At 35.1% G+C, this 27,994-nt stretch overlaps 1 protein-coding gene and 1 pseudogene across 3 annotated transcripts in view; both read left to right on the forward strand.

Moving 5' to 3' along the window:
* The window catches only part of NBEA (neurobeachin), a 607,091-nt gene that overhangs the window by 83,088 nt on the left and 496,009 nt on the right, over window positions 1-27,994 (forward strand). For all 3 annotated transcript variants that reach the window (XM_068526405.1, XM_068526406.1, XM_068526407.1), the window contains exons 9-10: window positions 24,294-24,491; window positions 25,434-25,567. In XM_068526405.1, coding sequence (XP_068382506.1) covers window positions 24,294-24,491; window positions 25,434-25,567 — 332 coding nt within the window. The remainder of the gene's footprint in view (window positions 1-24,293; window positions 24,492-25,433; window positions 25,568-27,994) is intronic.
* LOC137752250 (Y-box-binding protein 1 pseudogene) lies at window positions 2,099-5,080 on the forward strand (annotated as a pseudogene).

The raw sequence follows: 27,994 nt of genomic DNA on the forward strand, positions 1-27,994 counted from the left end.
ATGGAGAAATGAGATAAGTCTGGAGCTTAGGGGAGAAGTGTAGTTTGGAGATAGAAGTTTAAAGTTGACAGAATATAGACAGGATTTAAAGCCCCAAGACTGGATTTAGGTACCAATGAAGTGAGTTGAGAGACAAAAGATGACTGAGTAATGAGTCCTTGGGAAAGCCAGTGTTCGGAGGTTGCAGAGATGAGGAGGACCCATCAAAGGAAAATTAGGAGAGCAAGGGAGTAAGGGAAAAAGCAGGATAGTATGGTGTCCTGGAAGTGTTTAAAGGAAGAGGAAATGATTAATTTTCAAATGCTGCTGACAGGTTGAGTAAATTGAGGACTGAAAAATGGCTACTGAATTTAGCAGCATGGAGGTCATGGGTAATCTTGATTATCACACCTTAGGCAATTAGTTGAAGTGGGAGGAAAAAAACTTTAATGAAGACAGTAGTGTCCTTTCAGAATTCAAAGAGAAGCATTAAATGTTTTATAATTGAACGTATAGTTTAGTTTTGCTTGTTTCATTCTATAGTACAGGGGTCCCCAACCGCTGTGCCACAGACTGGAAGCGGTCTGTGGCCTGTTAGGAACCAGGCCACACAGCAGGAGGTGAGTGGTGGGTGAGCGAGCAGAGCTTTGTCTGTATTTACAGCCGCTCCCCATTGCTTGCATTACTGCCTGAGCTCAGTCTCCTGTCAGATCAGTGGTGGCATTAGATTCTCATAGGAGCACGAACTACTGTGAACTGTGCATGCGAGGGATCTAGGTTCGTGCTCCTTATGAGACTCTAATGCCTGATGATCTGAGGTGGAGCTGAGGCAGTGATGCTAGTGCTGGGGATTGGCTGCAAATACAGATGATCATTAGCAGAGAGGTTTGACTGCACAGAGACCATCATAAATCAATTGCTTGCAGACTCATATCAAAACCCTATTGGTGAGTGGCAAGTGACAATTAAGCTGCATCTGGTGGCAGGCTTTATAGTGGCAAGTGAGTCGATGTACTTCAATTATACAGCTGCATCTGGTGGTGGGCTTTAAGTCAGAATCCGACACTTAATTTAGTCCACGCGTGGCCCGCCCATTATTTTATTTACCACTTCTGTACGCGCCTCTTTCCTGCCCTGCACACTTGTCTCAGTCACAGTTTTGGTAAGCCCACAAGCTAACCCTAGCCAAAATGAGTAAAAATCAAACGTCGCTGGAGAGCTTATATGAAAAGGGGGAAAGACCCAATGATGAGACAGCAGAAGACTCTAAGACTGCCAACAAAAAGAAAGCTACATTTAAAAGAAAAAACCAAGAGTCCTACTTAAATTATGGGTTCATTGCAACAGGTGATTCACGTTCTCCAAGCCTGCTTTGTATAATACGTGGTGACTGGCTATCCAACGAAGCCACGAAACCTTCAAAACTGCTTCACCACATGGAGACCAAGCACCCTGCATTAAAAGACAAGGCTTTGGAGTTTTTCAAAAGGAAAAAACGTGAACATGAAGAACAGAAGCAATTAATGAAGGCCACCACTTCATCAAATGTGTCTGCACTGAGAGCATCATTCTTAGTGTCTAAGCACATTTCTAAGGCTAAGAAGCCCTTTACTGTTGGTGAAGAGTTGATCCTGCCTGCTGCTAAGGACATTTGTCGTGAACTTTCAGGAGAGGCTGCAGTTCAAAAGGTGGCACGTGTTCCTCTTTCGGCTAGCACCATAACTATATGAATTGATGAAATAGCAGAGGATATTGAGGCACAATTGTTAGGATTAATGAGTCACCGTGGTACGCAATCCAGGTTGACGAGTCTAGCGATGTTGACAACAAGACAACAATGCTTGTTTTTGTGCGATATATTTTTCAGGAGGATGTGCTTGAGGATATGTTATGTGCACTTTTGTTGCCAACCAACACCACAGCTGCAGAACTATTCAAGTCTTTGAATGATTACATATCAGGAAAACTGAATTGGTCATTTTGTGTCTGTTTATGCACAGACAGAGTGGCTGCCGTGACTGGACGGCTTTCTGGTTTCACTACTCGGGTCGAAGAGGTCGCTTCTGAATGTGTGTCTATGCCCTGTGTCATCCATAGAGAAGTGCTGGCTAGACGAAAAATGTCGACTGAACTTAACAGCGTTTTGCAGGATGTGATTAAAATTACCAACCACATTAAAGCACATGCCCTTAACTCACATCTGTTTGTGCAGCTCTGTGAGGAGATGGATGCAGAGCACACACGTCTTCTCTTATACACAGAAGTGAGCTGGCTTTCTAAAGGTAGATCACTGGCCAGAGTTTTTGAGTTCCGAAAGCTGCTCCAGAGATTTCTTTTAGAAAAACAGTCACCACTGGCAGCACATTTCAGTGACACAGAATAGGTTGCAAAACTTGCTTACTTGTGTGACGTATTCAACCTGCTCAACGAACTCAGTCTGTGACTTCAGGGGAGAATGGCAACTGTGTTCAAGTCGGCAGATAAAGTGGCTGCATTCTAAGCCAAACTGGAATTATGGGGGCAACGAGTGAACACTGGGATTTTTGACATGTTTCAAACATTAGCAGAGATTTTGAAATAGGCTGAGCCAGGGCCTTCTTGCTCCCAGCTGGTGCATGATCACCTATCTCAGCTTTCAGAGGAGTTTGAGCATTACTTCCCAACCACAAAAGACCCCCGAACTGGGAAGGAGTAGATTCACTTATTTGTGAATAAGCCAGGTGAATCGACTTTGTCCATGCTAGAAGAGGATCAACTGCCTGAGATGGCAAATGACAGTGGCCTTAAAAGTATGTTGGAGACAACTTCAAATCTCCATACGTCTGGATTAAAGTCGGGCAGAATATCCTGAGATTGCCACAAAAGCACTGAAAAGCCTGCTTGCATTTCCAACATCCTATCTTTGTGAAGCAGGGTTTTCTGCAGTGACAGCAACCAGAATGAGATCACGGAGTAGACTGGACCTAAGTAACACACCTCAGGTGTCACTGTCTCCCATCACCCCCAGATGGGACCATCTAGTTGCAAGAAAACAAGCTCCCACTGATTCTGCATTATGGTGAGTTGTATAATTATTTCATTATATGTTACAATGTTATAATAACAGAAATGAAGTGCACAATAAATGTAATGCTCTTGAATCATCCAGAAACCTCCCTCCCGCCGGTCTGTGGAAAAATTGTCTTCCACGAAACCAGTCCCTGGTGCCAAAAAGGTTGTGGACCGCTGCTATAGTACATTTCATACCAAGACGTTATCTCTTCTTTTGTGATATTCCTCCGCTCCATTTCCATCATTTTTTTTCTTTTTGAGGAACTGTTTATATGTAGTTGGTTTCTTCTGGTCTCCTGATTATTTCCTTTTACTGTGTCACACGTATTTTTATGTCTAGTACATTTGTAAATAAAAATTTTATAGAAATAAAAGGATCTGAGTAATATGTACTTAATGTGCCTTTGAAATATGGTTATATAAACAACTTGCTCTGTAAAATAGGGAAGCTTTATTTATTTATTATTATTATTTTTTTTTTTAAATTTATTTATTTTTATTTATGTTTTTGGCTGTGTTGGGTCTTCGTTTCTGTGCGAGGGCTTTCTCTAGTTGCAGCGAGCGGGGGCCACTCACTGTCGCGGCCTCTCTTGTTGCGGAGCACAGGCTCCAGACGCGCAGGCTCAGTAGTTGTGGCTCACGGGCCTAGTTGCTCCGCGGCATGCGGGATCTTCCCAGACCAGGGCTCGAACCCGTGTCCCCTGCATTGGCAGGCGGATTCTCAACCACTGCGCCACCAGGGAAGGCCCGGGAAGCTTTATTTTTAAACTATAATATTTTAAATGATTTTCCCTTTTAGCCAGTTTCATTTGGAAGATATATACATATTCAAAATATGCTACCATTTTTCAAGTTAATTGCATTTCATTTTTGGAATTGCCTGCATGGTCAGTTTTTAAGTGACACAGGGAAACAGTTCTCATTACTTTAGAGCTAAACTGTATTTTTGATGAAAGATGGTTTTATGACACCTATTAATTCAGCAAGGATGGCTTCAAATCTTTTTTCTTTTTCCAAAATTAAATCAATCCCTTGGGGATGACAGTTCTCCTTCAAAAATATAATTTAAAATGCTGTAGAGTTCAGCTGGTAGTGGGAATGGAGAGCTGACCCCAGGGAGCCCTGAGTAGCACCTCCATCTCCCCAAGGAGCCACAGCTGCCTCAGCTGGCCCCAGTCGCCATCACTACAAGCGTGAGCATCCAGGCTGAGGCCCAGCCCGGCGACACCATGGGGAGCAGTGGCCCCGGTGGCTTCACATCTGCAGCGCCTGCCTGCAGGGACAAGAAACCCATCACAGTGAAGGTTTTGGGAACAGTAAAATGGTTCAGTGTAAGGAACGGATGTGATTTTATCAATAGGAATAACACCAAAGAAGATGTATTTGTATACCAGTCTGCCCTAAAGAAGAATAACTCCAGGAAGCACCTTTGCCGTGTAAGAGATGGAGAAACTTGGAGTTTGATGTTGCTGAAAGGAGAAAAGGGTGTGGAAGCAGCGAATGTTCCAGGCCCTGGTGGAGTTCTAGTGCCGGGCAGTAAATATGCAGCAGATGTAACCATGATAGATACCGTCCACATTATAGGGGTGCTCTACACAATTAACAGCAGAATGACCAGAATAATGAGAATGGAGAAAGAGTGAGGGATCGGAGAGTGGTCCCAAAGGCCAGTCTCTACAGCAGGCCACTGTGCCCATCTTACTACATGGAGACCCTACGGGTGTCAACCACAGTATTACAACCCTCCTGTGCAGGGAGAAGTGATGGAAGGTGCTGACAGCCAGGGTGCAAGAGAGCAAGGTAGACCAGTGAGACAGAGTATGTAACGTGGTTTATAGACCACCATTCCACAAGGGCTTACTTCACCCAAGACAGCCTAGAGAGGACCACAGTGAAGGAGCTAGGGAAAACCAAGGAGATGAGACTAAGGTCAGCAGCCACCTCAGCGTTGTTAAGGACGTAGCTTCAATTACCAGTACAGACCCCCAGAAAACCCTAACGTACAAGATGGAAAAAGAGAAAAGCAGCAGATCCACCAGCTGAGAATTAGTCTTGCCGGAGGCCGAGTAAATGCACTTTTCCCATCTCTACCGTCATCTGATTTAGCTATCCAACAAGAAGAAATGAATGTAAAGTTTCAGCAATAAGAAATGAAGGAGAGTGGAGCTGAAGACCTCAAGTGCTTGCTCTTTGCCCCTTGACCAGATAGCTAGAAGTATTACCTGCACTACCTATGCAGGCTGGAGTTTTTACTACCTTTACTTAAAGTCTCTTTGATGATGACAAACATTTTTTTTTTTTAAGGCTGGTTTTTCTCAGTACAACTTAAAAGGTTTTTAAATTGTTTCATATTTGTTCAAGTTGAGATTTTAAGAACCTTATTTTTAATTTGTAATATAATAAAAGTTCACAACATGATTTTTTTTTCAAAAAAGTCAGTAAACTTCAAGCACCTGTTAATAAAGTTCTTTAAAAAACCCTGTAGATTCTGAAATTAGTTTTTTAAAAAAAAAATCCTCGATATAAGGAATATTTTGAGTGATAGAATGTATGTGAGTAGTTCTAAGGGGATTCTTTTGCAAAATACACCACTCATTTGATCATACTTGTTTAGGTATATTTGCTTTAAAATATCAAGCATATTACTTTATAGCTATACTATATTTAGAATGCAAGAATTTCAGTGAATGGAAAGAAAAGTGTTCTGTCTTTCCAAAGTTCTGGTTTTATTCCCCCAATGCAGTGCCTTCAGCAGAGCCTTATTTTATTACCCATATTCAAATAATTTTTACCCATTGGTCTTAAAATGGGTAATTCCTACTGGGTTTATCCAGTTAATATACATTTTCTATATACTAACAACTTTCTCCTCTAGCAGCTCTGACTAATAATGTACCTAATGACCACTGAGGGGAAATAATATAATCTAATGCCACTTTCTCATTATTCAAAGATCTCCAGTTTTTAAAGTGTCATTATAAACTTTTAGATTTAAATGTATTTGAGGTGTTTCAATCTATAGCAGTTACTGTGTTTTTCTTTTAAAAGTTCAAATTGCTCCAACTCTGGGTATCTCCTCTAGTTGGTCTCTTAGTCCATTTGACATGACCCTGTAGTCTTTGATAGCTTCCTTGCTATTTCCTATGATGATGTTTCTGGTTCATTCTGAACATTTTGTTGTTTCAGTCCTGGAATCAGCCGGTACTCCAAGAATCCTTAGTTTCTATTAATAGGAAATTTAGGACTTGCTGTGTTTTATCTCGACCTCCTCCTAGTTAAATCTGTATCTCCTTTCTTCCACATTGAGACTTCTTGTTGGCAAGTACACGGAGGATGTTAGAATTAGAAAAGCCTATAATTACACATATAACAGTCTAAGAACTACACTACCAATACTACCCTACAGACATAATTACTGAAAACAGTTAGTTTGTTTTTCATATGGTCTCTCTGTTCTCCTTGCCATTTTTAATTTCTGAAGTATAAATATTATGGGCTGAATTGTGTTCCCCCAAAATTCATATGTTGACGTTCCAACTCACAATAACTCACAGTGTGGCTCTATTTGGAGTTAGGGTCTTTAAGGAGGTAAAGTTAAGTGAAGTCATTAGGGTGGATCCTAATACAATATAAATGTTATAAGGAGAGGAAATTAGAACACAGACACACACACAAGACACACATGAAGATACAGGGAGGAGAAGTGGGTCATTTACAAGCCCAGGAGAGAGGCTTCAGAGTCCAACCCTGCTGACAGTTTGATCTTGGATTTCTAGCCTCCAGAATTGTGAGAAAATAAATTTCTGTTGTTTAAGCTACTTGGACTCTGGTACTTTGTTATGGCAGTCCTAGCAAACTAATACAAGGGATTAACTACATTGTGAATGCACATAGTTATTACATATTATTCTCTCTCATTTTAACTCTTAGTCATAGTTTTAAAGTACTTATATATTTAAGGTTCATCACATTCCTTACATTGATGTGTTTTGCCTATCTAAAGCTTATTCTATAGTTTATTCCTCAGGAAGGACTCATGGGAAGAATGTTTTTTGAGAACTGCATTTCAGTATTAGTTTATCAGGGACCATTATGTTTGACAGCCATTTGCTTGGCTATAAAATCCTTGACTAACCTTTCTTTGTACATCTCACATATGTTACTAATTTTCTTCTGGCTTAAAGTATTTTTGTTGAAAGTCTGATGACAGTTTAATATCCTTTCTATTGTAAGTCACTTGCTCTTTTTGCCCACATGTTCGAAGGATTTTGTTTAAATTCAGCAATTTTGCTAGATATGTCTTAAATATTCTGAGTTGATTTCTCATTTAAGTGGTATGCACTTTCAGTATGCAGTTTTGTATCTTTTTATATTTCAAAGAATTTTTTATACTGTTCACTGTTTGTTCTATTTCCTTGCTTTGGTTTTCTTCAGAGACTTGACTATACATGTTTGATTTACTTTGCTTATCTTTAATATTTGTCACTTTCTCTTGAATCTTCATCTTTTTTTTTTTTCTTTCTCAGTTTTAAATTTAAAAATAAAGTGAAACTTACAGAAAAGTTACAAGCACAGTAGTAAGCAGTTTTTTCCCTGAGCCATTTGAGAGTATTGCTGACATAATGTCCCATCATCCCTGAATATTGTGTTTGTATTCCTTTATATAATAATTATTAACATCAGTGTGTTACTACCATTTAATTCTCAGACTCCATCAAAATTTTGCTAATTGTCCCATAATGTCCTTTTTAGGAAAATGATCTAGTTCACAACATTTACATTATACTGTATCTTTAGTCTGCTCAACAGAACAGTTTTTGTTCGTTCTTTGTTCAGTCTTTGTTCATTCTCTGTCTCCCATGCCTGGCTAATAACCCTGTTGGGTGGACACCCTCGTCACCTCTCTAGGACTTTGACACCATGTTGCCTGGTTATGCTCCTGACTCAGCTCAGGGCTCTGCCACCCTGCTGGCCACTGCCAGGTGAGCTCCTCACCTCTACCTCTAGTGCAAACCCCTGCCTTGTTTAGCCCTACCTGTTAGCTTTATGAATTTTCAGGAAGGCAGGAGGAATAGTAAGAGGAAAAGAGCTTCATTTCTTTGTTTTTAATTTTTTTGATTTTATTTTTCTGTTTTATTTTTTTGTTTAATGCCAGCTTTATTGAGATATAATTCACATATATTCAATTCACCCATTTAAAATGTATCATCCAGTGGTTTTAGTATATTCACAGATATATGCAACTATCAACAAAGTGAATTTTAGAACATTTCTACCATCTCGGAAAAGAAACCTTGTACCCCTTAGCTCTCAACTTTTTATTCTCTCACTCCTTACCCCATTTCTAAGCAATCACTAACCTTTCTGTTTCTATAGATTTGCCTATTCTGGACATTTCATACACATTTTGAAATTGGGAAATGATGGGTCCCTTTAATTTCCACATAAATTTTAGGATCAACTTGTCAGTTTCTGAAAAAAAAAAAAAGCACCCACACAAAACAACAACAATAACAACAAAACCCAACTGTGATTTTGATAGAGATTGTGTTGAATCTTTTATTTGGGGAATCTTACCAACTACACAATATTAAGTCCTCCAATCCATGAACATGGGATGTCTTTACATTTATTCGTGTCTTCTTAATTTCTTTCAAAGAGGTTTTGTACTTTTTGCCATAAGTCATATGCCAGAAATCTTGGACTTCTTTTGTTAAATTTATTCTCTAGTATTTTATTATTTTTGATGCTTTCATAAATAGAGTTGTTTATAAATGTTCTGTTCGGATTTTCTTTGCTAGTGTATACAATGGATTTTTATGTTATGATTCTGTATCCTGCAGTCTTGCTGAAAATATTAGCACTAATAGTTTTATCTAGAATCTCTAGTATAATGTTGAACAGAACATTAGCACAGGTATCCTTGTCTTGTTACTGATCTTAGGGGGAACGCTTTCAGTCTTTTAGCATTAAATGTGTTGTTATCTGTGAGTTTTTCATTGATGCTTTTAATCAGATTGGGGAAACTCCATTTTATCCCTACTTTGCTGAACACTTTTTAAAATAAAGGGGTGTTGGATTTTGTCAAATGCCTTTTCCATGTTTATTAAGGTGATCATTTATTGAGATAGTAATATTAACATATTAATTAGTCTAGGTATAGGTTTGTCGATTTTGATCTTTACAAAGAATCAGCTTTTGTTTTTGTTGTGTTTTCTCTATTGTTTTTCTTATTTATTTCAATAATTTTTCCTGTAATTCTTAGTGTTTTCTTCCTTCTGCTTGTTTTAGGTTTAGTTTGTTCTTTTGTTATCCAATGTCATAAGGTGGAAGACTTGGTTGTTGATTTGATGTCTTTTTTAATATAAACACTTACAGTGTTGCCTCTAAGTACTGCTTTACCTGCTTATGTTTTGGCATTTGTGCCTTTATTTTCATTCATCTCAAAACATTTTATAATTTCCCTTTTGACTTCTTTTTGACACATTTTTATTTAGCAATTTGTTGTTTATTTCCACAATATTTTTGAATTTATGAAACTTCTTTCTATTATTGATTTCTAATTTGATTCCATTTTGGTCAGAGAAGGTACTTTGTATTATATTTACCCTTGTAAATTTAATCAGGTTTGATTTATGGCTTAACATTGCTCTATCCAATGTTTGATGTACACTTAAGAGTTATGTATATTTTGCTGTTGTGGGGTGTAGTGTTATAGAGATGTCTTTTAGGTCTGATCACTTTATAGTGTTGTTCAAGTTTTATGTTTCTTTGTTGACTTCTGCCTAGTTGTTCTATCCACTATTCGACCTGGGAGTTGAAGTCATCAACTATTAATCTTAACTTGTCTTAATGTTTCTTCCTTCATTTCTGTCAAGTTCTTCATGTATTTTGGTGCTTCGTTGTTAGATGCACATATGTTATTATCTTCTTGGTGGATTGATTCTTTTATTATTATTAAATGTCACTCTGCCTTTAGTAACATATTTTGTTTAAAGTCTGTTTTCGCTTAGTACAGCAACTCCAGCTTTCTTGTGGATGGTTGATAAATTTTCCCTTTTACTTTGAATCTGTTTTTGACTTTGAATCTAGAGTATGCCTCCTATAGACAATACATTGTTAGATCTTGTTTTATTATCCAGTCTAATAACATCTGCCTTTTGAGCAGATTGTTTTTCCATTCACCTTTAATGTTGCTGATATAGTTGGATTTACATCTGTCGTTCTGTCTGTTACCTATGTCTCATGTTCTTTTTAATTCCTTTATTCCTTCTTTACTGCTTTCTTTTGAATTAAATGAATATTTTCTATTGTAGCATTTTTGTACCTTTAATGAATTTTTTCACTCTATTTCTTTTACTTATTTACTTCATGGTTGCTATAGGACTTACCATTTAAATTTTAACTTATCAGAATCAACTTCAGATTTATACTAACTTAATTCCAGTGAGATATAGAAATGTTACTTCTTATAGATATATTTTGTTTTTCTTCTTTTTTGTGATACAGTTTTACGTAGTACACATTACAATGTTGGTTACAAACCCAACATTACATTATTATAATTATTACTTTATATAGTTGAATGTCTTTTAAGGAAGCTGAGAGAAGGAAATCAACTATGTTTATAGCTTTTGTTATATTAACCTCATTTTTCATTTATGGATTTCCTCATTTGTTCATTTACCACCTGGACTTGTTTCCTTAGCTCAATATAGCTTTCCCACTCACCTCCTTTGTGTTGTTATTAGCAAATACATTACATTTTTATGTTATAGGCAAAACCATACTTTATATACACGTTATCTTATAAAATTGCTTTGAAATCTGTTAAGAGGGAAAAAGGAGAATAAATACGCATTTGTACCATCTTTTATAACCACATGACTACTGGTGCTCTTTGTTTTTCATGTGGATTGAAATTACTGTCACTTTTAGCTTGAAGGACTTCCCTTTGTTATTTCTTGTGAGGTAGGTCAGCTAGCAGTAAATTATCTTAGTTCTTATTTATTTGGGAATGTATCTTATTTTCCTTTTAGATTTAAAAGCTAGATTTGCTGGATATAAATTCTTGGTTGATAATTTTTTCTTTGAGTACTTTGAATGCTTTATTCCTCTGTGTTCTAGCCTCCGTATTTTCAGATGAGAAGTCTGCTGTTGATCTTATTATTGTTCTCTTTTAAGTAAAGAGTCGTTTTTCTTCTGCCGCTTTTAAGATTTTCTCCTTGTCTTTGGCTTTCAGCATGACTATGACTTTTCTGTTTGTAGATTTCTTTGCTTTTATCTTTCTTCAAGTTCATGGGCTTCCTGAATAGGTAAATGAATGCTTTTCAATAAATTGGAAACTTATCATCCATTAAATTTTTGAATATTTTGCTTTTCTTTTCTCTTTCTTCTCTGCTTTTGGTATTCTCATTCTTCATACCTTAGTACAGTTAATTGTTTCCCACATTTCTCTGAGGCTCTGATCATTCTTCACTCCCTTTTCTCTCTGGTTTTTGGATTGCATAATCTTTATCTGTTTATCTTATATTCGCTAATTCTTTCTTCTGCTTGTTCAAATATACTGTTGAGACCCTATAGAGAATTTTTCAATTCATTGTACTTTTCAACTCCAGAATTTCCATTTGGATTGTTTTTATAGTATCTTTCTCTCTTTTAAAAAATAATACTAAATTTTAATTTTATTGATATTTAAAAATACTAATTCTATTAATTAATATTTTCCCAGGTTTATTGAGAAGTAATTGACTATGTCACTGTATAAGTTTAAGGAGTACAGCATGATGATTTGGTTTACATATATTGTGAAGTGATTATTGTAATAGATTCAGCTAACATCCATCGGCTCATATAGATACAATAAAAGAAAAAAAGTTTTTCTTGTGATTAGAACTCTTAGAATTTATTCTCTTCACTTTCCTATATATCAGTATCTATCTCTTAATTGATATTCTCTATTTAATGTGACATTGTCATCATAACTCTATTTACTCCTCTAATTATGGTTTCCTTCAGTTCTTTGAACGTGTTTTTAATGGCTGCTTTGAAGTCTTTTTCTGTTAAATCTGACATCTGATTGCTCTCACTAGCAATTTCTGTTGCCTGCTTCTTCTCCCATGTATGGGTCATATTTTCCTGTTTCTATGTCTCTCAATGTTTGGTTGGGAAATGGACATTTTAGGTAATATATTGCTGCATGTCTGGGTACTACTACCCCCGTCTCCTTTTAGGGCTTATTATTTGTTCATTGACTGGATAAATTACTTGAGTGGGTTTTTTCTTAATTTTAATTTTTTTCTTCAATATTTGCAAGAACTCAGCATTGAAGCTGCAGCCTAGAGTGTTTTCTGAATAAAAATTATAAATATAAAATTTTAAATAGATCTCAGAGAGTTCATATTTTATATTTCTTCTTTGAATGCTTTTAAATTTACTTTTCAACTAATACGTACATTTCATTTATATGATTTTAGTCTTTGGAAATTTGCTGAAGTTTGTTTTATGAACCCAAATATGTGTCCTCTTCGCTAGTTGTTCCATGTGCTCTTGAAAAGAATGTGTATTGTCCTCTTGTTACACATAGTCTTCCATATTGAAATATTATACTAAAATGTTCTATTTTTAAGAAAGCTGAGTCATGTTACTCCTTTGAGTATAATTAGCACAAAATATGTTCATACATGGTTTTTTCTTTAAAAAATTATAATAGCTTTATTAAAGTATAGTTTACATATCATACAATTCACTCATTTTAAGTATACAAGTAAATTATTTTATATAAGCTTACAGAGTTGTGCAAACATCACCACAATCCACTTTTAGAACATTTCTACCACCCTGGAAAGATCTCACTTGCCAATTCTCAGTCATCCTCATTCTCATCCCCATCCTACTCAAACCATTTTATATAATAATTCTCTTTTGGAAAATTCTTCTTAAAATAATAATCCAATAAATATTGATATTTATGCACAGATCTGCTTATTATACCTTAAAAAATATAAGTTTGAAGACTTGGAAGTGTTCTGAATACCACAAATGGGATTAAGATAAGACAGTTATTTTATGTACATAATGGATTATATGTTTACAGTCATTTAAATTGAATCATATTTTTAAAATATGGTATAATTAATTGTGATGTGAAGTTGTGTTGCTACAATTAGCCAAAGTACGGAATAATGATCTTTGTATAACAGACTGAAAAAATTAAGACCATTCTTTTTTCCCCAAATAAGACTGGTTTTATTAGACATCTTACGTTATATTTCCCCAAAAAGATTTTATAACTTCCAAGAGAATATATTAAACATTTTTGCTTCCTTTGTAAGCAGTATGAACCAAATGAAAGTAAAGGTTTTTTTACCTGATAATGGAATGTACATACAGTTCAGCAGTGTTAACATGTAGACATGGAGAAGCTATTTACAGTGTTTCACAACACACTTCTCAGTATTTTATTCCAGTCCTTATTTTTAGAAACCATGTACTCTGAGTTCTTAAGCATCATAGGTATAATACCCCCCAAAACAAACAAACAAACAAACAAAAAAGGGTAAGAAGTATCACTAAACTGCTTCAGACAAATTACTTTTAAAATATAGTAATCATGAGCTGAAGACAGTGGTATCTTTAGTGTTTTGCATGACTTTTTACTTAAATTTACTTAAATTCATTGAATATTATTAAAAATGTTATATCAGTAATTATTAGTACAAGACTTTCAGCTCAAAAGACTTGCTTGCAAGTTCACTGTGGGGCAAAGGACATGGGTGATTTCATATTCATACTTAATGGTTGCTTTGTTTCTCAAAACAAACAATTCTTTTATGCATGCAGTAAATCAAGGAAAAGTGTGCAGCCTCTCTGAAAAGAGCCGAAGAAAAACATTTAAACAGACAAAAAACTGAAAAGTGGTAGACTTTAGCAACAGTAGAAAACCAGAGTTTTATGATTGGAGTCCGGAAGGAAGACCAAAATCAAGGAAGATGAAATAGGGTAGTATATTTTTAATCTTAAACATTAGGGGGTAGATGATTTTACTGTAAATCCTGGATTTTCCCTGAGGAAGGAAAAGTCATTTAAAAGTCGCTTTAAAATGACTAGGGAAAACGAAAATGATTACATTATGATGAATTTTCTCATACAACTTTACAATTCAGAAGACATTTATTAAAGCTTTTCTGTGTACAGAGCACTATTATAGTCATTATGGAAGATGCAAAACTATAAATTATCTTTAAGGATCTTACAGCCAAATAAGGGAGAAAGACATAGAAAAGCTAAAAAGTAAAGTTGAATGAAAATATAGTTATGGTATAATCTGTGAACACTAAGTCCTATGTGATCATGGAGAAGGGTTCTGATTGTAAGAACTGGGAAATGCTTGGAAGAGAAGACAGCTTTCAAACCAGTTCAGGGGCACTTCCCTTGTGGCGCAGTGGTTAAGAATCCGCCTGCCAATGCAGGGGACACGGGTTCAATCCCTGGTCCAGGAACATCCCACATGCTGCAGAGCAACTAAGCCTGTGCACCACAACTACTGAGCCTGTGCTCTAGAGCCTATGTGCCGCAACTACTGAGCCTGCATGCTGCAATTACTGAAACCTGCGTGCCTAGAGCCCGTGCTCGCACCGAGAGAAGCCACCACAGTGAGAAGCCCGCACACCGCAACAGAGTAGTCCCCGTTCACCGTAACTAGAGAAAGCCCACGCTCAGCAGCGAAAACCCAACACTGACATAAATAATTAAATAAATTAATTAATTAAAAAAACAAAAAACCAAAAAACAGTTCAGGGAGGCCCCAGGAGCTTTAGGTTCATAAAAATTAAGTGATTTTTGTTTCTTTTGGTGGGGAAAAAATCTGCTTCCCTCTGTTACCTTTCATGAATTCATCCAACTGAAAAACGCTGTTGTTGTTGTTGTTTTTAAATCAGTTGGTACCCTTTAACTGGTTTCTTTTACTTATGAGGATGACAATTAGAATTCACAAATAATCTTTTAAAACCTACTATCCAGTTTACAGAATTTCTTGCTTAATTATAATTCATTTTTAAAACATTCAACCTGACTTCTGATTTTGTCCATAATGGAATAACTGGTACTAGATGTGCCCTACCACTGTAAATCACTATGAAAATGGGCAAAATACACAAAGCATCCGTTTTTAGATATTTGTCAGTACACATAGCACAGGCCCAAGATCCTTGAGAGGAGGAAAACATTTTGAGATGAGCTCGTTAATCACCCCAGCTCTCTGACTGGGGCTAGTATTTTTACTGAGGCATAAAGGAGGTAGAAGCCAGGCATAGCCGGCTGGGCCTACTGCTCTGAGGTACTGCAACAGCTGGAACTTGTGGGGCAGGGTATCGAAAAGGAGCAAGCTCTTGGGGTAGGGATAGAAGTCTTTGTCAGGGTTCCCGTGTTGAGATGCTGTGAGCCATGGGAGGAAGAAGATGTTAACCAACAGCAGAAGAGAGATACCAGAGGTCACACAGTTGTTTGAGACTTTGGAGTATCAACCCAATTAGAGAAGGTTTATGCCCACATCCTCGGGTGCTCAGTAATTATTAAACAAATGAATGAGGGACTTCCTTGGCGGTCCAGTGGTTAGGACCCTGCCCTTCCACTGCAGGGGGCACGAGTTTGATCCCTGGTCGGGGAACTAGGATCCCTCATGCTGCCTGGTGTGACCAAAACCAAAACAAAAACAAACGAATGATACTAGTGGCGTAGACAATTCAGGGGTTTCCTCTACTAGATTGTAATTATTCACACATTTTCCCCATCAAATCATTTCCAAAAAGTGTATCTTTTATCATTCTATGATATTGATTGCTTTTGCAATTTAATTTTTTTTTAAAATTAATTTATTTATTTATGGCTGTGTTGGGTCTTCGTTTCTGTGCGAGGGCTTTCTCTAGTTGCGGCAAGTGGGGGCCACTCTTCATCGCGGTGCGCAGGCCTCTCATTATCGCGGCCTCTCTTGTTGCGGAGCACAGGCTCCAGACGCGCAGGTTCAGTAATTGTGGCTCATGGGCCTAGCTGCTCCGCGGCATGTGGGATCCTCCCAGACCAGGGCTCGAACCCGTGTCCCCTGCATTGGCAGGCAGATTCTCAACCACTGCGCCACCAGGGAAGCCCTGCAATTTAATTTTTAAAACTTTCAGCCTACCAAAATATCCATTCTTCTGTGCAACTACATGCATATTAAAAAAAAAAAAAAAATCTTTGGGGAGTTCCCTAGTGGCCTAGTGGTTAGGATTCCAGGCTTTCACTGCCGTGGCCCGGGTTCAATCCCTGGTCAGGAAACTGAGATCCTGCAAGCTTTGTGGTGCAGCCAAAAAGAAAACAAAAACAAAAAAACAACTTTTCTTATATTAGAAGAATGAGTTACATAAAATTACTTGATATTTGTAAATGATTGCTTAATTTGGTGTAAGTAGTTTATTAACATTATGTTTAATATTTCTTTTAGATATTGGTTTGTATTAGTGATGTGTTTCTCTTGTTCAGTATTTGAAATATTGCAGTAATTATAGTGCTGGTACTTGGCACTTCTGCTAATTTGATATATGTCACTGTTACAACTTTTTAAGATTTGATAGGTTGAGTCATTTTCAACTATGTTGAAGTACTGACTTCACTTCTTGCATTGAAATACTCTATGTTAATCTATTTGCCCTTTGTTGGCATGCTTGTGACTGTAATCTTTTTTTTCCTCTACATTCTTTCTTATCAGGATCTGGTAATAATGATTGTAGGGCATGTGATTGAATAAAATGCAATAATATATTGAATAATTGTTATATTCAAGGAGCTGTTATAAAGCTTTGGGGATTAAAAATGGTTAAGCTTATACTTTATTTATGAGAATAATTGTATCTGTAAATGTTTATAATTAAAAGTTGACATGTGTACCACAAAGGAAACATAATGCAAATACTATTAACGTTTTGGGGAAGGATGATTAATTCCAGCTGCAGAAGATTTAGGAACTCTTCATAGAGAGGAAATTTTTCAGGGTTCTTGAAAAAAATAAATAATTGAGAGGGTGAGCAGGATGTGATGATAGAATGTGAGACAGTGGGCATGATTGAAGGGATAGAAGCAAGGGAGTACAGGATGTGTTTATGGATTGATCCATAATCAGGCATGGCTTCATGGGAGAATACAGAGTAGATGGTGTGATTTATGGTAGAATGCGAGGGTGATTATCATAGGTTGAAACCAAGTGATTGAAGGTTTTGAATATCAAAACAATGAATTTGGATTTTCCAGTCATGTGGAATTATCAAAAAATTTGTAGCAAGAGAATGGTTTGATCCTATGTATGTATTTTCCTTGAGTAGTTTGGAGATATTAGAGTTTGAATGATGATTTTTTAATGAATTCAGATGGATTATTTATTCATTTTGAGGAGAAAATCATTGTACAATGTACAAGTGGCAACATTCTCTTAATTATACATCAGAAAATATGATTCCTTGAATATTGGAATGTCATTACTATGTTAATATCAGCAACATTTGTCACATAATGATTCTGGGGAAAGCAATAGGTTTTGTCAAATATATATTATTCTCACATAAATTCAATGAAAAAATGGCTATATTCTTGACATTGGTGAAGTTTTCAGAGATTAGTGTTAGAAACATAACATGCCTCTGCTCATATAACAATTAGATAAACTTAGTTTTTTTGAGTTTAGCCGTGTTGTGGTACATTTTCTCATATTTGTGTTAAGTAATTCTAGTTTGGGTAATTAAAGTTCTGCTCAATGAGGCTTTGCCTCATTAGCAACTGTGTCAGTTATCTGAATTACACTGTCGTCAGTGCAATATGCCATTACCATAACATTTATGGTAAATGTTTTATGAGTAACATTTAAGAAAAAAATTAACAAAGAAAATGTATGATATTAAGTAGAAAAGGAAATAGTGATAATAGCAGCTACCATTTTGCTTTAAAAGTACCAGGTATTGTTCATAGTGCTTTATTTATATTATTTTATATATTGGGTGTGTAGCAGATGAGAGGCAGATAACTTGTGGGTGGTTATCTGTAGGTGACAGAGTTGGGATTCAAACTCAAGTCTGATTGGTTTTGAAGTTACGGCTTTTAACTATATTGTACTGTACAGACAATATGTTATTTCTGTTTTTTTAAATTTTTTAAAGCTTTGTGTCCAGTTTTATTGGAATACAATTGATACATAACATTTCTTAGTTTAAGGTCTACAACATAATGATTTGATATGTGTATATGTTGCAAAATGATTTATCACAATAAGGCTAATTAACAAATCCATCACCTCACAAAGTTATAATTTTGTGTGTGTATTAAGAACTTTTAAAATCTACTTTCCTAGGAACTTTCAAGTATAGTATTGTTAACTATAATCAACATGCTGTGCATTGTATACCCAGCATTCATTCATCTTATAACTAGAAGTTTGTACTTTTTGACCACCTTCACCCATTTTCCCCACCCCCTCCCCCCTTGCCTCTGGCAATCACCAGTCTGTTCTCTGTTATCTAGAGCTCGATTTTTAGATTCCACAGATAGGTGATGTTTGTCCTTCTCTGACTTATTTCACTTGGCATAATGCCCTCAAGGTCCATCCATGTTGTTTCAAATTTCAAGATGTCCTTCTTTTTTTATAGCTGAATACTTAATACCATCTTTTCTTCATTCATCCATCAGTGGCTACTTAGTTTGCTTCCATGTCTTGGCTATTGTAAATAACTTTGCAGTGAACATGGGGGTGCATATATCTTTTTGAGTTAGTGTTCTTGTTTTCTTCAGATAAATATCCAGAAGTGGAATTGCTGGATCATATGGAAGTTTTGTTTTTAATTTTTTGAGGAACCTCCATACTTGTTTCCATAGTGGATGCAATAACTCACTCATCAACTCTTGATTGAGCTTTCAAAGAAAACAAAGATGGCTATGCCAGTCTTTACCCATGATGGGCTGTTTAACAGGTAGAATAATAAAATGTCAGAAGTTTAGCAATATATAACAATAGGTTAGAGTCAATTTGAAATTTGTAAGCTGCTCTTGAAGCTCCACTGGAAATTTTAGGTGGTATAGCATGGTGAACTGTGAAAATTGTCTAATGGTAGGCATCAATTAAATATGGTTGCCTTCAGCATGAATTCTGGTTACAAGCAGAGACTTTGGGGTATCTAAATCTTTGAAAAGAATTTCAGGTTTAACTTCTTCAAAATTTTAGATATAACAGTGTGTGTGGTCTAAAAACAATTTTCATCTACTTTTTTGTAAAGTCTGTTTTACTATCTATGTTATTTACCTGCATCCTTCTCCAAAGGGTCGGATGCTTATATCTCTCTGTTAAAAACAGTAAATATGACAGCTCATCAGAATTAGGAAGTCATGTTATTTGATGCCCGCTCACTTCGACATGTTAACAGACGATTTGAGGATTATATAACATATTTAACGTTTTTACATGCTTCCTTTTTAGAGAAATTCTGAAATACATTTATTTATACTTTTAATTTCTATTTCCTAGACATTTTGATACTAATACTAATAATTATTTTTTGTTCCATAAGCCAGGGGTCCCCAACCCCTGGGCCACAGACCGGTAGCCGTCCGTGGCCTGTTAGGAACGCGGCCACACAGCAGGAGGTGAGCGGCGGGTTAGTGAGTGAAGGTTTATCTGTATTTACAGCCGCTGCCCATCACTCACATTACCTCCTGAGCTCCGCCTCCTGTCAGATCAGTGGAGGCATTAGATTCTCATAGGAGCAAGAACCCTACTGTGAACTGCGCATGCAAGGGATCTAGGTTGCGTGCTCCTTATGAGAATCTAATGCCTGATGATGAGGTGGAGCTGAGGCAGTGATGCTAGTGCTGGGGATTAGTTGCAAATACAGATGATCATTAGCAGAGAGGTTTGACTGCACAGAGATCATAATAAACAATTGCTTGCAGACTCAAATCAAAACCCTGTCAGTGAATGGCAAGTGAAAACAAGCGCAGGGCTCCCACTGATTCTGCATTATGGTGAGTTGTATAATTATTTTATTATATATTACAATGTAGTAATAATAGAAATAAAGTGCACAATAAATGTAATGCAGTTGAATCATCCTGAAACCATTCCCCGACCCCTGGTCCATGGAAAAGTTGTCTTCCATGAAACTGGTCCCTAGTGCTAAAAAGCTTGGGGACCGCTGCCATAAGCATAGAATTTTATTTAGGAAAATAAATTCTTAAAATATAGATTTATTTTGAAAGCTCATAAAAGGAGAGTTAACATTACATTTTATGTTTTAAATTAATATGGAGGACTGTAATCTTAGCGTATTTTAAGCAAGCAAGTAATCTAATTTGCCATGTTTTTGCTGGTGTCGCTTATATTTTAGGATACATTTTTAAATTTAAAATGCTTCATTATTAGTGAACACTGTGGCATGTTGCTTAGATTCACTATTTCATGCATTTCACTGTTGGGGCAGAAATTTGTGAGTAAACATTATTAATATGAATTCATGTTCGAAGAATGAATATCTGTTGCAGCTGAAAAAAATCATCCTATTAGCAATACCGTATTTGAAGGATTCTTATTACACCAGCATAAAATCATCTAATGGGGCTATTTATATTTGATTTACTAATTGAAAAAGAGTTTTTGTATAAATTTGTCAGAAATGCCCACATTTTATTTTTAAAAATTACCAATAAGGAAAGTCTGTAATTAGGAAGCAAAATCTCCTCTAGAAAGTGGCCCTAAAATAAACAAAACAAAACAAAAAAACCAAAAACTGGAGCATCAGAATAATCTGATCGTTGGATACATGCTTCATGAGTAAAATGTTTTATAAGATACTTGGGGATAGTGTTAGGATAGACCTACCTTATATTGACTTATGCTTCATAATGAACAATATTTCTGCTGAAGCCTTTAGATATTTCCCACGGGCCCTATCTACAACAAAACAATTGGAAAAGCAACAGTTACGGATGATAATCAAGATATCTGAAGTATGCACACCCAGTTCAAACCTTTTTGTGTAATCTTAATTCTTCTACTCATGATCTCATCTTTAGTTTGCTATGTAAATTTCTCTACAGAACTTCCTTTTTTCATTTTACTTTGTTGACTTTTAAAAATTAAGATATAATTGATATGTAACATTATATTAGTTTCAGGTGTACAGCATGATGATTGGATATTTGAATATATTGCAACATGATCACCACAATAAGTCTAGTTAACATTCATCACCATACATAGTTACAAAATTTTTTTCTTGTAATGAGACCTTTTAAAATCTATTCTTTTAGCAGCTTTCAAATATATCATACAGTATTGTTAACTATAGTCACCGTGCTGTGTATTACATTCCCATGATTTACTCATTTTATAACTGGAAGTTTGTACCTTTTGACCCCCTTCATCCATTTTTCCACCCCCCTCCTCCTTGTCTCTGGCAACCACCTATCTGTTCTCTGTATCTATGAGTTCGTTGTTTTATTATTATTATTTTTTTTAGGTTCCACACACAAGTGGGATCATACGATATTTGTCTTTTTCTGTCTGACTTATTTCACTTTGCATAATGCCCTTAAGGTCCATGCATGTTGTTGTAAATGGCAAGATATCATTCTTTTTTTTAATGGCTGAATAACATTTCAATGTACATATATACCACTTTTTCTTTGTTCATTCATTTATCCCTGGACATCCTTGCCATTCTCTGCTTTTCTATACATCCTCACCAACATTTGTCATCTCTGACAAATGGGCCATCTGTGTCTTATGTCTTTTTCAGAAAAATGTCTGTTCACATCTTCTGCCCATTTCTTAAATGAATTGTTTCTTTGCTGTTAAGTTATATGAGTTCTTTTTATATTTTATATATTAACCCCTTATCAGATACATGATTTGCAAATACTCTCTCCTAGTTGGTAGGCTTCCTTTTCATTTTGTTGATGGTTTCCTTTGTTGCTGTGCAGAAGCTTTGTAGTTTGATATAGTCCCACTTGTTAATTTTTGCTTTTGTTGCCTTTGCTTTTGATGTCAAATTTTTTAAAAAATCCTTAGTTTAAGGTAGCTCTACTAATCTAGAACATATGTTGCTCTTTTTCCAGTTGCTATTCCCATCATTTACACATTGCTTTTCTTAGTAAAATATCATCAACATAAGGAGGCATCACTTCTCTACTTGATTGTACTACAATTTGCTTTTGGGTTATCCAACTCCTGTAGTCTTTCATTATTTGGTCAGCTTCCCCTGTGTCTCAATGTTCTGTATACTCTTCCCCCAAATTCCCTCAGCTAAATAATTTTATTTCTATAAATTAACTCATTTGTTTTACTCCTCTAAAATAATTAATTGTGCTTTTGATCATTGGCTCACGAAATAAGTCAAAATTCTAACGTACTTGTGAAATTTTACTTTTAAAAGATTGAGTTAGAAACAAATGTTGGGACTGACATATACACACTACTATATATAAAATAGAGAACGAATAAGGACCTACAGTAGTATAGCTCAGGGAACTCTTCTCATTACTCTGTAGTAAGTCCCATACATACGAATGAGTTCCGTTCTGAGAGCTCTTTTGTAAGTCTGATTTGTTCGTAAGTCCAACAAAGTTAGCCTAGTTACCCAGCTTACACAGTCGTTTATATAGTACTGTACTGGAATAGGTTTATAATACTTTTCACACAAATAATACATTAAAAAACAAACACAAAAAATAAAGAAAACATTTTTAATTTTAAAGTACAGTACCTTGAAAAGTATAGTAGTACAGTACAACAGTAGACATACAGGGGCTGCCATTGAGTGAACAGGCAAGAAGAGTTACTGACTGGAGGAGGGAGATGGTAGAGCTGAAGGATAGTCAACAATAGATGTTTGCTTCTGGACATCCTGGGCTTGAAATAAACATACTGTACTACTGTACTCTATATGGTACTGTACAGTAAAGTACACAAAAGCACAACCACTTGTAGCGGATGCACCCACATGACAATGTACGCCAGACACGTGAATTAACTTAGGTGATTGGACATGCGAACACAGTTCACATCTTTGAAAGCTCACAACTTGAAGGTTCATATGTAGGGGACTTACTGCAATGACCTATATGAGAAAAGAATCTACAAAAGAGCGGATGTAGGTATATGTATAACTGATTCACTTTGCTGTACAGAATAAACTAACACAACATTTTAAATCAAATATACTCCAGTAAAAATTTTAAAAAATTAGCATCCAAAAAAACCCAAATTTTAAACATTTTGAGCATTTATGATTTTACTGAAATACATATTAAAATATTTATTTTACAGTACTAAGGCAACCAGTGAAGAAGGCAGTCAGATGGATTTTATATTGCAGTATTATTACCTAATATAGTTAACTCATAATTTCATTAAAATATTTTTTAAAAGAATTTTTTGTTTGAATTTCCTATTGTAATTGTCATCTATTCTTTAGGGGTTTAACATGGCCATCGTGATTTTTTTGTGGAGTAGCATTGATTTTCAGTATCTTGATAAACTTTTTATAGTAAAGACGTATTTTTGTGAATAAACGTTTTTTTAGTCTCAAATGATAACCATTATAGCCATTTCTATATTAGTAATTCATGTGCCAGCCACTACTTACTTCTATAAATACTTTTGAAACTGTTAACAAGCAAAATTAAATTTATGTTATGAATTATTAAAGTAAAATCCTATTTACATTTAATATCATCTGGCTTTATAATATTCTAATAAACTTATTTTATAAATAATCAAAAACTTAATAAAGATCAACTCGTGCTTTGTGACCACCTAGAGGGGTGGAATAGGGAGGAAGGGTGGGAGGGAGACGCAAGAGGGAGGAGATATGGGAATATATGTATATGTATAGCTGATTCACTTTGTTATATAGCAGAAACTAACACCATTGTAAAGCAATTATACTCCAATAAAGATGTTATAAAAAATAAATAAGATAAAAACGTTCCACACACACACAAAAACACTTAATAAAATGAGAATATGAAGATCTGAGCATGTTTATTAGCATAATAAAATTTAACTCATGGATCTGAAGTGAGAATAACAAAATAATACCAGTGACTAGTGCCTGACACATGGAAGGGTCACAACAAATTGTTTATTATGTTTCTCTTCTTTAAATGTTTAAAATGTTTCTCTTCTTTAAAACTTGAGAGTTTTATTATGTTGCATTTAAAGAGTGTTTAATTTAGTTTTGTTTTTTCAGAGCACCTTCAAGTTTAAATCTGAGAGTGATATTCATTTGGCAGAACATCATAAACAGGTTCTGTATGATGGGAAACTTGCAAGTAGTATCGCATTTACATATAACGCTAAGGCCACGGATGCTCAACTGTGCCTGGAATCATCACCAAAGGAAAATGCATCGATTTTTGTGCATTCCCCACATGCTCTAATGCTCCAGGTGGGTGAATAGTAGCTTAGTCTTCATGTTCTCATCAGCACTGTGTCTTTATTTTACATATTAAACATTGCTCATCTAGAAATCTCCAGTTGCTCTTTGTTTTTCTTTTTTGGTTTTCTAGTTCTTTGAATGATGTTTTTTGCCTTCTACTTTTTTTTGGCAATATATTTTACCTTGGACTTGTCTCCTTAGTAGAAAATCTGTCTTTTCTGTTATATGTTTTATATCCTTTGAAATAAAATCAGTGAATTTGCTAAATAGATAATTGCAGATATTAAAAAATACTTTGCTTTAAGAATGTGTAACTCCCTAACATAAAAATTGCCTGAGGGCTTCCCTGGTGGCGCAGTCGTTGAGAATCTGCCTGCTAATGCAGGGGACACGGGTTCGAGCCCTGGTCTGGGAGGGTCCCACATGCCGCGGAGCAACTAGGCCCGTGAGCCACAACTACTGAGCCTGCGCGTCTGGAGTCCGTGCTCCACAACAAGAGAGGCCGCGATAGTGAGAGGCCCACGCACTGCGATGAAGAGTGGCCCCTGCTTGCCACAACTAGGGAAAGCCCTCGCACAGAAACAAAGACCCAACACAGACAAAAATAAATAAATGAACAAATGTGGGGTTAAAAAAAAAAAAAAAATTGCCTGAGTGTCTTTACATCCATTATGAGTCTCTTATTCTAAAATATATTTTGATTTAGAACTTCATATTTTCTTTGTAAAAATCTCTCAACTTAAGTTTTCAAATTTAAGTGATTAGCAAAGATATTTCAAACTTTTATTTTATATGTGTATCAAAATTATATAATTTTGATTTTTAAATTTTAAAAATAGATTTTAAAATATCTATTTTATTTAATTTTCTTACAAAGTTGTTTGGAACAAGCAAATAGTGATAACATTATGCTTCAGAAAATGTAATAAACATTTTTGTTTTTGAACATAGGATGTAAAAGCTATAGTTACACATTCAATTCATAGTGCAATTCATTCAATTGGAGGGATTCAAGTGCTTTTCCCACTTTTTGCACAACTGGACAACCGGCAGCTCAATGACAGTCAAGTGGAAACAACTGTCTGGTAAGTTTTCTTTGAATATATAAGTTATGCCATTTTTTCCTCGCTTAGATTATGCATGGTGCACTTGGTGCTGTGTAAATGTATTATAATACTGGTTTTTATCCTTGAGGTGCTAATAAAAGTTTCTTTAGGATTAAGGCAGATATATATTTCCACAATGTAAAAAAGCCTGACACTTAGATTTTTATAACCACAAAGGAGTGACTTCCTTGATAATAAATGAAGAATTCTTGCTAGGTGTAGCATAGTGATTATAATATGAAGTTGAGGAAAAGTGTTAGTCCTGACCTTACCCTTTGCAAATGCCCATTGTTTGGATTGTCCGTGAAATCCTGTCAGATTAAATAAAATTACTAGGGTAAAGTTTATTCTCAAGAATAGTATTTAATAACACATAATTTATATCTTAAATATTGGTATTATTCTATAATGCTAGTGCCATAAGAGTAGCACAATATTAAGTGATATTAGCTTCTTCTTATATATAGATCATGTTTGATAACCTAAATCTAACCAGTGGCATACCCATGTTTTATGTATTCAGAATCTTCTAATTAGATTGATATCATGTGCAAATTTTATAGCCTCTCTTTTTTTAAATTAAAAAATACCTCATGTATCAAACTCTGATTTAATCTTATATCTTAGAATCATATATGTCATAAGTTAAATCTGAATTTTAATAGCTATTTGTGTACATTGCTATGTTTGGAGAATTTAAAGGGAAAGTTATATAGGTAAACATTAATTTAGTTTACTAAATACTAATATAGGAATGCTTCATTAGTATGTACACATATACATGAGATTCTTTATCGATCATCCAATTTTGAATTCGTAGAAAAACTAGTGAATGAAACTAAGATGGGAAAAATGTAAAGTCCATTGAAGTGTTACCTATGATTTTCTCCTATTAATTATTTAAATTAACTATTAACAAAATTCTGTCTTAGTGTTGCTAATAATATTATCCCTGTGTTGGGACCATCTTTATGTAAAGTATAAATCTAAATGTAAATGTGACCTGTACCTTTACAATAGTCAGCTACCATCCATGGGTCATGCTTCTTTTCTATCAAGATAACGTAGAGGTTGGAGTTTTGAAGTGAAAAGGAATCTTGAGGCCATGTCCTGCTGAGATATTACTTTGTTATAAGGTCTTACATACTTTTATTGGGAGGCAGATCAGCTTAGTGGAAAAGTGAAACTTTTAAATTCCAGTCCTAATTTAAATTCAAAATGTTTTGCTCTTTGTCATCTAAGTGAACTAGTACACATTATGATCAGTAATTTAAAACCTAGTAAGTGCTTTGAAAAGAAGTTAGAGATGAAGTAGCAATTAGACAACTCAATGTGTAATTTAAATATTTCATATGAATTAAGTCCATAATTATTTTAACCTGAAGTATAATGTTTTGCTTTGGGTAGAAAAATTAGAAAGATTATGCAGTTTGAGATGCTATAACTAAAATGATTATAATAATTTATATCATCATGAGTAGTTATTATAAAATCTTAGTGCTAAAACCATATTTAACACGTTATCTGGTCCATTCATCCAAGGCACGTGGTTATTTTTCATTGCCTGTCTTTAAAACTCGTTTTAGTGTTTATATTATATTTTGATATTTAAATTGTATTTATTTCATCATGGAGATAAAAGGCAGTGGAAGGGATCAGCTTTCTGATTTTGATTTTGGTTTGTTTTTAGTTCTTTTATATCATTCGTGTTAATTTTTCCATGTAATAGCTAACTTTTTCAGTGATATATGTGTTCTTAGTTTATGGCCAATAGAAAACATATAATAAGAAATGTACCACTTTCCTTTTCAGTAATAATACATACACAATTTCAACCCTACCCTGTGATTCACTTATGTGCTTCTTTGAATTCTTATCTAATACTTTTTCATTAGTTGTTTCAAAGCCCTTGATGTCTGAGGTTGGCTCTTTAGTGGACAAATGTGTGTATTAGTAATTCAATCTCTTGTTATATCTAGTTTTGAGGGGCACCATTTTGGTGGTGACACTGTCTCAGTTTTTAAAATGTTAAAGGCAGATTTTTAAATGGGACGTCCCCCTCTACTTGAAGAACATAAATTCTTAGCTTTAGGGCAATGGTTGATAGAATTTCTTATTTTCTGGCTATATCTTAAATTCATATATATGAATGAGAACTTAAAATCGGATATGTTATCATATTTTTAGTTAGTTTTAAACTCTTCTAGATGAATGAGAATATTTGAACTTTAAAAATCTTGGACAAAATTTTATGTACCTTTTCTGGAAAATCTTTTTATATAATAAATACATGCCCCAAATTGCAATATTATCTAATTCTTGGTTACTTTTTGGAGAAATTGAGCTAAACTCTAAAATAAGTTAATTCTTTGCCTTTGTGTTTCAAGCTAAAGCGTCTTAGTTTCC

This window comes from Eschrichtius robustus, chromosome 18 (assembly GCF_028021215.1).
Source record: "Eschrichtius robustus isolate mEscRob2 chromosome 18, mEscRob2.pri, whole genome shotgun sequence".
In the NCBI taxonomy this organism is placed as follows: Eukaryota; Metazoa; Chordata; class Mammalia; order Artiodactyla; family Eschrichtiidae; genus Eschrichtius; species Eschrichtius robustus.